This window comes from Mandrillus leucophaeus, unplaced genomic scaffold (assembly GCF_000951045.1).
Source record: "Mandrillus leucophaeus isolate KB7577 unplaced genomic scaffold, Mleu.le_1.0 Scaffold148, whole genome shotgun sequence".
Taxonomy (NCBI): domain Eukaryota; kingdom Metazoa; phylum Chordata; class Mammalia; order Primates; family Cercopithecidae; genus Mandrillus; species Mandrillus leucophaeus.
In genome coordinates this window covers 798,979-813,436 of record NW_012101454.1, presented here as the reverse complement: position 1 = coordinate 813,436, position 14,458 = coordinate 798,979, and the positions used below count along the sequence as shown (strand labels likewise).

Below are 14,458 nucleotides of genomic sequence, written 5' to 3'. Positions count from 1 at the left end.
AAAAAAAAAAAAACCCAAACAGCATAGGATTATACATACACACAAAATGCCTATAGGGCACTTCCTTCCACCTGACACAGCCAGGTACAAAACAGAGTGTTGGAGATGTGAGTACACTGCAGAATATGACACAACTATAGGCATTCAAATTAAAATGTGTTGTTATAAATATCATGCTGCCCAAATAATACATCTCCCTGATGGATTTAACCAGCAGGTAGCAGACTGCCATCCTCTTAAAATAACAGAATATCTCAACCATCAGAATAGAAAAATACAAGGTTAGAGCTAAAAAAAATGACCAAAAGTTTTATTTAATTAAACATACTATATATACGTAAACCCCTTTGCTCCTAAGTTGGTTTTACTAACTGCTAAAATGTTACCGTATGTAGTTATGGAAAAATCAAGTAATACTCTGATGCAATGAATAATACACAAACTAGCTGCAAATTCTGTCAAGAAAATTTTGATCTCTGCTTAGACTAGTGTCTTACAAGAAGCATTCAATAAATGTTTGATTGATCAAAGTCAAGTAAAATGGATCTTGAACAACTGCCAAAGGAAGAGCTTTAAATTGCTCTTACAACAAAAACAGTGGTAACAAAGTATATATATCTCAAAAGAACTACACTGAGTAGTCAACTACAGAGTGACATTTTTATTACAGTCATTAAAAAATGAAGCTAAAAAAAAGCTCTGACTCTTCTCACATGCTTTAATAGATTTGAACTTTAAAATGAAATATTAAAAAATATAAACTGAAAGAATTGTACAAACCTGAGAATATGCCAAAAAACATATGAATAACAGCAAAAAGCCTAGTTTCAACAGTAAGCCAAAATGCCAGAAACAATTTCCTAAGAGAGAAAATATTTAATTTACTAAAAAATAAATTTATATTACACAACATATTAAATACTCTCTATTTGATATATGTACATGCTGAATAGTTCTTAAAAGAATATAAGAATGCTTACAAGAATACACAAAATATACCTAGCTGGTATAAATTACAAGTAGGACAAAAAGAAAAACAAAGGATTCTTGCTAGGAATGAGGCTATAAAGTATAACTGATACCCTGTACACCTGCTGTTCATCCATTAGAAATAAATTTCAAAATGCCTCCTAGATTCAATTATACTTATTCATTATTCAAAGTTACAGCAACATCTGGAACAAGATGTTCAATATAATTCTAACAAACACTCTTGTTGAATATGACTTAGGTGATATTGCTTAAACATTAAAGTTCCAAGGAGAAAGCTTAAACTCCCTAATGGATTAGAGTTTAAATATAAAATGTATTGTAACATATGCATATTTAAAATTACGTGTTCAAAGTTTATACATATTGATAGTTTATTTGATCAATATGCTGGGTTTGTATAGAGAAATTAAATGACAAAGGCTGTCCAAAGACACTATTGGACTCTAATAGAGGCTAGACCTCAACTCATTCCTGAAAAATTATTTGATATTATAGTGGAAGCCAATGGAAAAATATTTTTGACATATAATATTTGGTTGAGTCAAGTTAAATATATTTTTTAAAATAAAAAATTATTTTTCCAAAAAAGGAAGATTTTATTTTAATTATATGATCTTGAGGGTGAAAAAAGCATTAAGATAAATGACTGTGGCCTCACTTTGAACATTATTAGTAACTAACCATGTGAAATTTGAAAATAACAAGCTTTGGGGTATTTACATTCCTTATATGTAAAACAGGTTGATAATAACTGCTTTAACGCTTGTCTAGAAAATAAATTATATTAGTGCTTTTAATTGTGTTTGACATAAGAAGCATTTTGCAAAGAAATATTTACTCAAAAATCTCAATATATACATAAGAAATCAAAGTAGAGCTGCCAAGATTGAAGCAAGACATAGGGGCACGGAGGCTTATTTGGCTTTCCCTTCTCTCTTTCAGCTCTCTCCACTCTGCCTCTGTATAAGAAGACAGTTTAAAAACTGTAGCATTAGTTAATATGTAAAATGGTTTTGAAGAATTTAAATTTAAAAAAGAAAAAACATATACAATGTAAACTATTATTCTCCACTGTTAATATTACTTTAACTACTTAGCTGTAACATTTTAGAAATATTGTTTAAGAACAGAACTTCAAAATGTCAAAACTACATATAAATTTAAACTGTCTATATCACTTAATAAAAATAATATCCTTTAGCAACTAAAAAGAAATTTCACACTTTGAAAAAATATATTTACTAACATTAGTAAGAAAGTATATTTACCGTTTGCTTTCTTTTGTATTATTTGTGGCCATAGTGCTAAAGTAACATATATGACCATGAACCATACAGTGACCAAGGGGACAAAGTAATAGAATTGATAAGGTCGATCCATTACTATACATAACACCACTACCAGGAAATTGAGACGAAATAAAACCTATTGAAAAGGAGAAGAAAATAGTTTCATTCTAAGTAATGGTTTTCATTCTAGGTATACACAAACAGCAAAGGCAGAATTTCTCTGACACAGTATAAATGGCTAAGACTCAGTAATGACTGTACAAGTACATATTACTAATCCCTTAAATTACATTTGTTCTACAATCACCGTAAAGAGTTGAATATAAAATATGCATACATCATTACATTAACTAAATCCCAGCAAAGCACCAACCTAGGCTGTCCTCTGGCTATAATTGCTATCTTGCTAAAGGAGAAAAAAGCAGTCCTTCTGAGGGCTATAGTTTCGAAGCACAGATTATATTATCTTAAGAAAGCATTGTCCATTTCATCTAGTTTAATGTTGATTTACCCCATTTGGGATCAAATTAAGAGTTGTCATACATACCAAATAGTATTACTCAAAACTCAAATTTATAAGTGTCTTTGGGACTTTCATAACAGTCATTTCAGGTATCAGTTTAATGTCATTCAAAAAACACAGAATTTGGGCAGAGCTTTATTAGTGCTCTACCACTTACTATGTGACCTTGGGCAAATTATTTAAGCTCTCTGAGCCTTACATTCCTCATCTGTAAATATAAGAATAACAACTCAAGGTTGTAATGTGGGGTAAATGAAATAATGTTTAGAAACTACTTAGCACTAGGTAGAAAATTAATTAATATTCATCCTCTTCTCAGAGAAAGAAAACATAGCACATTATACTAATTCCAGGTAACTGTCTGTTTCTACAAAACCAAAGTGAATCAGCAATGCTGTCTCCCGTGTACCAGTGCTTTTATTATATATTAAATTATATTTTCCTTCTTTCACTATTTATCTTGAAATACTAAACATAGAAGACAGAATACAACTTTACAGTGCTATTTCATAAATTCAAATTATTCATAGTCTTATAACGACTATATTTATATTTTTTTCTCAAGTTAATGATTTCTCAAGAAAGCATGTTCAACTGAAAGAAAAGGAAATAACAGTGCATTCCTACCTGACATACTCTATGGATTCCAAAATCTCCTTTGATCCAGAAGTATGAGAAATGACCATACCCTGTTTGAAATAAGTATGCGGCAACCAGAACTCGAATGTGCATGTATACAGGCAAAAACTGTTGACAAAGATAAACAGGTAAAACATATGTTGGCATCAACTACACCTTGGATTATCATAAAAAGTACATTTAACAAAGATAATAAATCATTATTAGCACTTGGCATCAGTTCAATCACAACGTTGATTCTCATAAGTTAATCATTATAGCAAGGATTACAAAAATATAGAATTGGAATTGGAGAGACCTAGGTTCAAATTCTAATTCTGCTACTTTCTAACATGACTGAGTTTTCTGATTTGCAAAATGAGACTATTCCTTCCTTCCTTGAAGGGTTCTTGTGAAGGATGAATGAGATAATAAATGTGAAGCACTTTATACATTAACTTGAAACAAATTAAAATTCAATATATGATAGCTATAATTATTAACTGTCATACATCCTGAATGCAAGATGGATTTGCACTTTTACCCAGTGTAAACATAATTTAGGAATATTATTTCCCTCCCACTCTTATTTTACAAAACAATTTTGTTTTACACTCCTACATCACTATCTTCATCATTACCAAGTCCCTTAGTGTCATTTATTATGGTATTTAAGAGCATCACATCTTTACCTCTAGGTTGAATGAAATACAACACATTTGAATCCACATATGATAGAAGGCACCAAAAATGTTATCTAATTTACTAGCACTAATTCTCATAACCTTAGAACACTGTCATTCCACCTATCTACCACCTGCTGGCCCTTTATGTGTACAAGCACAATTTCCACAGCATAATTTGTACAGTGCTTTTTTTTTTTTTTTTTTTTTTTTTTTGAGACAATCTCACTCTGTCATCCAGGCTGGACTGCAGTGGCGTGATCTCGGCTCACCACAACCTCCACCTCTTGGATTCAAGCAATTCTCCTGCCTTAGCCTCCCAAGTAGCTGGGACTAAAGGCGCCCACCACTACATCCAGCTAACTTTTTGTATTTTTAGTAGAGACGGGGTTTCGCCATGTTGGCCAGAACTCCTGACCTCAGGTGATCCACCCGCCTCGGCCTCCCAGAGTGCTGAGATTACAGGCGTGAGTCACTGCTCCTGGCCATACACTGCTTTCTAAAGTGATCTTTAAGGCTGGGTGCAGTGGCTCAAGCCTGTAATCCCAGCACTTTGGGAGGCTGAGGTAGGTGGATCACCGGAGGTCAGGAGTTTGAGATCAGCCTGGACAACATGGTGAAATCCCATCTCTATTAAAAATACAAAAATGAGCCAGGCATAGTGGCACACACTTGTAATCCCAGCTACTCAGAGGCTGAGGCAAGAGAACCGCTTGAATCCGGGAGGTGGAGCTTACAGTGAGCCAAGTTCACGCCACTGTACTCCAACCTGGGTGACAGAACAAGACTCCGTCACAAAAAATAACAAAAATAAAGTGATATTTAAAAGGCTTGTTCAGTGACATGCAATCCTTGTAATTATAAGGCCATTCTTTTGGGGATAATTACTAGATCTATGTAAAATTTCTTTGGCTTCTATTTTACGAACTCGTCTGATCATCTCTGCAGTTACCTAGCATTAACACTGCTTGTGATCATTTCAGGTTAATGTGCCTTTCCCAAGTGATACTTTGTAGGATAAAATAAAGTAATTGGGCAGACACATTAAATAGATTTTACAAGTCCTGAAATATATGCATCTTTTGCAAACAACCTTGAATTCATCTGTTTCTTTTTTGACAGATATTTCTTCTGGGGAAAAACAAACAAACAAACATAACTTAGATCGTAAGTTCTTCTACACAGCCTCCTCTCTAAGCAAACTTAGAGATTCCCTGTCTCTTAAACTGATCCTTCTTGTACTCTTTTGTCAAGTCTCTTTTATTTACCTGCTTATTCTTGCCCTGGAATGTTCTTCCCCTAAGCGTTTTGCTTATTCAAATCCTACTCTTCTTCAGAGTCTGGTTCAAAACTCCAATTTTTGCTATCAGATGAATGTCATTTCTCCTTCCTGAGTTCCTACAGCACCTACAATCTACATATCAAAGAGTTTTTATTTATTGCCCTTCATCATGTTTTTTTTAAATGACTTATTACATCAGAAATTTTCAAGAAGGGTGTAACATATTAGAATCACAAGGATGGAGGCAGGAAATGTACTGAAATAACCTCAGAATTTATCTAATCCAAATCTGTGCCCTTACCTCATTCTTGAATGTACTCTAAAATATCCCCTTCGTGGATTGTCTAAGCATCTTTTAACAGCAGAAAACAAACTCCCAACGCAATCCATTCCACCTTTACATGGTCACTAACTGCTATAATGTTCCTTTTCATGGAAAGTAGAAACCTAACTATATGTAAAAGCTACTAAGTTCAATCCTCTAGAGCAGCGCTGTCCAACAGAAATAAAATAAAATGTGAGCCATAAGCAATTTTCTAATGAGGCTACATTTTAAAAGTTAAAAGAAACAGGTAAAATTAATTTCAATAAATATATTTTATTTAACCCAATATATTCAAAATATTATTTTAATATATAAGCTATTTTCATTCTTTATATAAAGTTTTTAAATCTATTACTGATTCATCATAATTAATCATATTTAATGTGGTATATATTTCACACTTACAGCACATTTGAATCCTGAATAGCTACAAAGTGCTCAACAGCCACATGCAGTGAATGGGGCTAGCACAGCGGAAAGTCTAGCTCTAGAGTCTGTCAGAGCTAACTCACTTTTACATCTGATGGCTCTATAAATATTTGAAAACAGATGTCGAACCTAGGTTAGTCATTCCTAATTACTTTAAGCACTCTCCATAAAACATGCTTTCAACTCCCTTAAAGACTGGGGCTAGGATTACAAAGTTGGGTTGGTTATTACATTTAAACAGTAAGTATAGTCCATTTAAACAAAATTAAATACTGTAACAACAATTTTCCAAGTTTTTGCCGATTTTGGCCTTATTGCAAATTTCATGTAATATTTATTCCAACATTTTAAGATATTTTAAATAAACAGAAAAGTTGTACTAGTACAATGGACACTTATATGCTGTATGCTGGACCTTTTAAAAGTATGTTGCAGACCATGTGACAGCACTCCTAAACTATTTCACCACGTATATCTCAGGAAAAAAGGATGGTTTCTTATATGACCACATTATCATTACCATAACCAATAAATTTAATACGAAGACAACAGTATTTACTGTATGATCCATATTCAAAATTCTCTATTATTTTGTTATGTTACTTACAACAAAAATTTATTATTAAAAATATGTATGAAATTTCAAGTTTACATTACAGTTAATAGCTAGTTTGACTTCCGGTTCTGCTCTTTCTTTAGTTCCCCATATATTCTCATGACCTTTCATTCAGGTCTTTCCATGGAAGTTACAAACTCTCCAAAGACAAAAAAAAAAAAAACAAAAAAAAAAAACGAAACAATGGAACACAAAATCCATCTACCATATATACCAAACTCACTATTCTCTTCATATTAAATTCACATTTAATCTATATTTCATATATACACTTTAAAATAATATTTACACTAACAATGAGAATCTGTCAGACTATAAGGATTATTTTCATAATTCTCCAGAATTTTTGAACAGTTCTTATCTTTTAGCGTAAAAACATGACACAACTGAAGTTTGAGATTTTATTCAAAATAAAAAATATTAATTAAAATAATCATGTTAGAAAGTTTTTAAGATGAGTCATCCCTCAAATATCCAAGAATCAAGTCCCCAAATATGCTATAACGTATACTAATAATGTTTTGCCTATGTAGATAAAGCAAATTTTTTAACCACAACATCCTATACAAAAGAACAGGGATATGTTAATTAATCATTATAAATGATCTGTTAGTGAAAAGTATGTCCTTCCAGAACAGAGATTTTTTAAAATTGTAAATTAGAATATATTAGGATGCAGTGTAAGATATATTAGAATGTTAGGTTGGTAAATGATTTTAATAGAATACCAAATTGCCTTCATCCTTTTATGATATAAATCCTTTCTTGAATCACTGAATTGAGGAACTTAATCTGCCATTAATTCTCTCTACCTGATTTTTTTTAACAGTAGTATCACCCTTTAATATGTCAGCAATTAATTATGTCTCTAAGTGGTATTTTCTTAAAACAAATTCCCATTACCCAGTCTTTATTCACACATCAGAGATATTCTTAGGATTCAATTTTCATCTCTACTTACTTCTTAGAGAATCTCTGGATTTATACTACAAATTCTTAGCTGGGCTTATAAACTATGTCTTACTATCTCCATCTCTCCTTGCCTTGGATCATTTACACTATCTTGGCTCTTTCATAATGACTCAAATTCACTAGCTTCCCTTCAGCTGCAGCATCACAGGAATTTCCCTATTGCAACAAACATACATATCATAGCCAAATAATTTTAGTAAAATTTATACTTCATTTCTCTGACTTCTACACTTCAAATAAATAATTCATAAAATCATAATTTTTGAAAATAATAAAGAGACAATGAAGAAAGACATCCTTCAATTGTTAGAGATATCTGAAAAACACTAGTAACCATGTTATTTATCTTCTTAATGCTGCTTAAATCTTCAAAATACTCCTTTCTGGGCAACACTCTCTCTAACTTCAACTTATCATTGATGCACGTACTGTTTATAGATGTGTGCTTTCTGTAAGCAAATAGAACAATAAAAAACAGTTCAGTTGTTCCCAAATTATGAATTTCTTAAAATTTTCAAACATATTTTATGGAAAGTTTGCATCTTCACTATAAAAGTTTGTGTGAAAAGTGGCTGTTAGGCTCAGCCACAAAAGTTTGTTTTAACTGTAATGTGGCTGGGGTGTTAAAATTCAGAGCACACATTTTTTTCTAGCCCTGCCACATCCAAGGTGGCCAGAGATTATAATAATCCTGTCTTTTAAGACACCTATGGAGAAGGAAAAAAATATTTTTTCCAGGTACAAAAGGCACTAATTAGGTGACCAAAGGAAGGGTCCTCCACAGCACAGAAACAATAGTACTTAGCACTTAGGAAGTATGGCACACTCTACATAGTCTACAATGGTAGTTCGCCTGTATTTGGATTCTTTGAACACTGAGGCAAGAGAGTTGTAAGTTTTTTAAACTTTAAAAATGTAAAAACAGCTAGTCACACTTCCTAAAAGACAGTGAAGTATAGAACATAAACTATAATAATCAAATTTGATTTCTTCTGGTAGTAATTTGCCTATTCTACATCCTTTATAATCATCATCTTCAAAGTTTATTTTTTTCTTGTTTTTATTGAGACGGAGTCTCGCCCTGCAACCCAGGCTGGAGTACAGTGGCGAAATAACGGCTCACTGCAACCTCCATTCCCTGGGTTCAAGTGTTTCTCCTGCCTCAGCTTCCCGAGTAGCTGGGATTACAGGCATGCACCACCATGCCCGGCTAATTTTTGTATTTTTAGTAGAGACAGGGTCTCACCATGTTGGCTAGGCTGGTCTTGAACTCCTGACCTCAAGTGATCCACCCGCCTCGGCCTCCCAAAGTGCTCGAATTAGAGGCATGAGCCACTGCACCTGGCCTCTTCAAAGTTTCCTGATAACTTCAAATTAGCTGTTCAATAAGATGGCATAAAATAATACCCTTAGATATCAGCTATTTCTATTACATTAAAAATTAAGGCCAAGTAAATACAAATCAATTATTGCCATATCTTTTTAAAAAAAAAATTTTGCTTTTAAAATTACATTTTCTCAAAGAGTTAGGAGAATGGAAAGGCAGAAAGATTAAGTGGGAAATAAGAAGGGTCTATAACTGGTAGAGAATATAAAACACAGAAAAGCTAGTGCCCTTAAAGAAACATTAAAATGACATCATTTCCTGTACTTTCTGAACTTAAATTCCAATACTTACTGTACTTGCTCCAGAAATGTGATAAATCAAAATCACAAGTTGCATCCAGCCTTTCCATTCATCTGTTTGTTCTCTATTTAATACTTTGGTCTGTGTAAAGGAACCAAAATCTCTTTTAAAATTTATCATGAAGAAATTATTTAACAGTATATAATAAGTATGTTAAAAGTCTTCTTACAGGACATAAAGCTAATGCTTCTGTCAAAAGAACCTTGATGGTGGTGAGAAAGAGTTAAAAACTGTCATTTTATTTCTTGCTAAAAGATAGTGTAAAACTATTTTAAATATAATATGAATCTGAAAAATATAAACTAAAGAGATTTTGAATATTTAAGTTGATCCCCTTGGTTTTGTATTAAATGACAATGTATTAAAATTAAATGTACTAAAATTAAACTATGACAGATGTATTTATAAATCTAAAAATGGCATTCTATAATTTTCTTTAGAATTTCAGAGTTAAAAGGATCTTACACTTCCCCTACACTTCATTGACAGGAAAAAAAGCTCTATCATTACAGTTTACTTTCCCCAATATATTCTCACTGAAGATGAATAACTAATTAATAATCCTCACAGGAGAGGTATGTTTTACAATAGAATTCAGTAATTCAAATAAATCATGCCTTGTAAAGACGTTACACAAATATTTTGAGCAATGACAGCAATTCTAAAATAGGAAAATCAGAATACTGTGAGTAGTGGTGGCCACATCATTAAGTTCTAATTGGTACGTATATATGTCTGACTGATAAATATATAAATATAAAATGTCTGTGTGCATAGGTATTTGTTAATATAATCATATTATAAAAGATAATAGTATCTCATGCTTGAAGACCATTATAAAATCAGAAGTACTTCAACTTTCTCCATCAGCAAGCAGGCAAAATAACACTAAGTCATGAAATCTTTTTCACAGGTCATATTTCTCAACTTTTCAACATTTTCACGTGACTCTGACCTTTCTCCAAACTGTTCCGAAAAAGCAACAGTTAAGAGTCCACTAAGTGAAGTGTAACTACAATATTCCTTCATCTTCATCTATATACCTGTTTGTATATTCTGTCACGATAAATGATATTAGTTCTTTAACAGAGTTTATAATGATAAAAAGGGTAACATGAGTTAAAAAGAAAATGACTCTTACCTCTTTAGTATTTTCATTGTAAAATACTCCCAAAACCAAAATGTAGATAATTGGAATAAAGAAAGATGAATGTGTATAAAATTTGTTTTCCTTCATGAACAGATTTGCACGGTCACACATGTAGAAATATGCCATAATCAGGCCAAGTTTGCAGAAAGACTGTAAAAGTATTTCTAATGAAGACACAGGGGTATTGATAATATTTTTCTTTTCCTCTCCACTTTCCAAATCAGTACATGGCTTATTCTTCCGATGAGCATTACGATGAATTATGTAAAAAATTAAATATCCGATAATACATAAAGTGAAAAAACAAGCAGCTAGCTTCTGTATGAGAGTAAGAGGAGGCCGAGGTTGACAACAGGACCCATCCACAGGCTTCAAAATCTTATTGCAGTACACGTTCATAAGAATCATTGCACTCTGTGAACAAATCAAGTTATTTGGTTATTATCTTGTCAGTGATGTATTTCACATTAAATTTTCTCCAGTGACTACTACTGAGTTTTTAGCACTGAAACCAGAATGCTTTTGTATCTTTTGCTACCATTTCCCAAATCATGCAAATAATGGTATTCCTTCCATCTGTAACAGCTAGTTCAGGGTGTTTCAAACTTCTGGGGCTATGAACCAAAATACAAAATTCATTTTATAATGTGACCCTATCCTTACTACTTGGAATGCACTCCGAGATTGTTCTATTCTTTTTTTTTTCCCAACACCAATTTCATGGTTGTTAATGGGTTGTGACCTTTAGTTAAAAAAATGCTGACAGACATCAAGGACCAAAGAATTTTAACTAGAAGACTTTCAAAACAAAAGATATCAGGACACTTAAGATAAAGTCTACTGCTGAAATGTGAAAAAAAAAAAAAAAAAAGCATAAAATAACTGCCACTAAAAAATTAGTAATTTTTAGCTAGCAATATTTGTAATAGGTCTTTCATTTGGATTATAGTTTATAGGCCATTTAGGATTCTACAGTTTTAAGATATCTAATGTTAAATAAAACTTAGAACCTTCAACATGGTTTAATTATAATAAAATTATTCTGGGAAAGTTGTCAAGAGTCTGTCTAGTTGAAGGTTCAGTCAAACTCTAGTTTTATAAAAACTTCGTAGTTTAGGCATCTGTGGAACTCTAGATGATTATGTTATTTAAGCCTAAACATTCAAAATAAGCAAGATTCGAGGAAATCTCATCCTTTTAGCCTTAAGACTGCAGGTGGTTTTATGCCTGGCACTCTTACAGATACTAGCCTGCAAATTCCACTGCAAGGTTCTTTACCAGCTTTTAGGGGGTTCATCAAGCCCTTTTATGTATATGGAGAACCATATGTATATGCAAACATACACATTATTCTGCAGGAGAAGAACAAAACCCGTGTCTTGTATCAGATACTCAAAGGGCTCATGCAACTCTCACAAAGGTTAAGAACCACTGCTTAATGAGAAAAAAACTAATTTGTTCCACTGTTTGTTAAAATTTATAGTTATGTAGTTCTCTTTCATACTTAACCTAAATCCCCTTCCATAGGTCAACTTGGATTTGTTCAGTATGTACTCTGTATCTTGAATAATGCTTAGGATAGAAGAGTTGTAAGAATTCTTTTTTCTTTTCTTGAGACAGAGTCTCTCTCTGTCACCCAGGCTGGAGTGCAGTAGTGGGATCCTGACTCACTGCAACCTCTGCCTCCTCGGTTCAAGCAATTCTCCTGCCTCAACCTCCCGAGTAGCTGGGATTACAAGCATGTGCCACCACGCCCAGCTAATTTTTGTATTTTTAGTAGAGATGGGGTTTCCCTATGTTAGGCTAGTCTCGAACTCCTGACCTCAAGTGATCCACCTGCCTCAGCCTCCCAAAGTGCTGGGATTACAGGCATGAGCCACCACGCCTGGCCAGAAGAGCTATAGGGAAATAATAAAAATTATTTTAAGCATTAAAAAGTGTATTCTTCATTGAAGCTTAATCTTATAACCTTAAGGTTTAACGTAAGGAGAACATAGAAGTAGTAGTTTTTAAACGTGAGTGTGCTGAGAACATACATGCTTCTGAGGAGACAATGTATATTAACAGTGATTAGCACTCAATAAATGAAGTTTAATTTCCCTTCTTCCCTAACTTCTTTCTCTCCTAGAATGTACCAAAACTCTTATGTACATATTCAGCTAGATGACAGAAAGCAAAAGTATTTCTAGATGTATCTATACAGAATAACTACAAGTTACTAGGACTGCAATAAAATAAATTATTTATAACCATGTTATAATGACTTATGGCTTAAAGCAATTGATACTATAGTCTCCATCTACTGATATATGTAAAAATTTCTTACAGTTTCTCTGCTTGATTCAGGAAGATGTAAGCCATCCAAAGATTCCATGATGGTTTCTTGAGCAATTAATTTGGAAACACTGAACATCTTAACATTTGATTTAGAATTTCTGGTGCTACTATTCAAAATACTGACTGCAGCTTCATTGTAAGCATCTATCTTCTCATTAGTGATCATCTTCCTATTTTCACTTAATAGATCTTCATAAACAGGATCTGCATGTGAGATACATTTTTAAAAACACATTTTAAAAATCCCTATTGGTAAAAATCGTGATCATGCACGTTAGCTGTTCCACATTTCAAATGTTGTTTTTAAAAGTATAGATGATATCAGGTACCTAATAATTCATTTTTACATAAAGCTTCCCAAAGTTTGCAACAGATTTCCCATTTTATATTCAAGTTTTGAGTCAAGCAATATCCCTCTCAAATTTAAAGAACTGTTGTCCCATCTCTAGATACACAGATTTGGGGAAATATTTTTATGCTCTAGCATGTCTTAAGAGTTTAACATTTTTGGATGCTGGGATATAATGGGTAATAAGAAATCTAAAATTAGTTATAGAAGATTGCTTAAATAAAAATAGCTGCCCATCTTTTTTTTCTCTTGTCACTGCTTAATTCTGTAAACTTTGTTCGTACCATTAGGAGGTAATATTACTGAGGCTCAAGGTCTGCCTATTGTCTTATCACTTACTATAAATAAATTTAATTTTTCCTCATTTTAATATGAGAAAGGTTAACAATGAGTCTGTGAATAAAATAGGAATTATGGAACAGATCATCACTACCATTTTTCTTATTCCCTTCATTTTGACATTCAACTTGGAAATAATAAGAATTCCTGACAAAAAGCATGAATTGCTAAAATATCCATGACATTTCATATTGTGCTAGGCATTAAATAACATTCAATAAATTCCTAAAATGAGTTATCCTAATGTCTACTAAGAATTTCATTACCAAGCATAAACTAGATTGTGTAAATTTAAACATATTCTGTCAATTCAAAAGTGTATTTTATTTAATTATTTTTATTTTTTCAGAAACCCTTTGCTTGCTAAAAAAGTATATTTACTTCTAACGACTTTAATATTATGAAGCAGGGTGAAGTATATTTACTTCTAATGACTTTAATGTTATGAAACACGGCAAAACCCCGTCTCTACCAAACATACAAAAAATTAGCTGGGTGTGGTGGTGCACACCTGTAGTCCCAGCTACTCGGGAGGCTGAGGCGGGAGGATCGCTTGAGCCTGGGAGGCGGAGGTTGCAGTGAGCCAAGATCATGCCACTGCACTCCAACCTGGGAAAGAGAGCAAGACGCTGTCTCAAAAAAAAAAAAAAAAAAAAATTATGAAATAGATCGTATTTTTTCTATATATTTCCCAATCACAATAAATACGTTTTGTAAGAAAAAAAGTCAGAGAGACCACATCTCATTTGCCTTTAGGACTTATCTTTTTGTTATACATTCTATAGCCATTCTGCTGAGGTTCCTTGGAGGATATTTCTTATTTTTCACCTATGTTTATTAATTTGTTCCTTACATTTGAAAAAGGA

At 32.7% G+C, this 14,458-nt stretch overlaps 1 protein-coding gene across 1 annotated transcript in view; it reads right to left on the bottom strand.

Annotated features, from left to right (window-relative positions):
• The window catches only part of CASD1 (CAS1 domain containing 1), a 47,833-nt gene that overhangs the window by 17,082 nt on the left and 16,293 nt on the right, over nucleotides 1–14,458 (bottom strand). The window contains exons 6-11 of the mRNA XM_011974673.1: nucleotides 12,894–13,108; nucleotides 10,559–10,981; nucleotides 9,409–9,498; nucleotides 3,433–3,552; nucleotides 2,262–2,418; nucleotides 781–860 (exon numbers count right to left, since the gene is read on the bottom strand). Of these exons, the coding sequence (XP_011830063.1) occupies nucleotides 781–860; nucleotides 2,262–2,418; nucleotides 3,433–3,552; nucleotides 9,409–9,498; nucleotides 10,559–10,981; nucleotides 12,894–13,108 (1,085 nt within the window). The remainder of the gene's footprint in view (nucleotides 1–780; nucleotides 861–2,261; nucleotides 2,419–3,432; nucleotides 3,553–9,408; nucleotides 9,499–10,558; nucleotides 10,982–12,893; nucleotides 13,109–14,458) is intronic.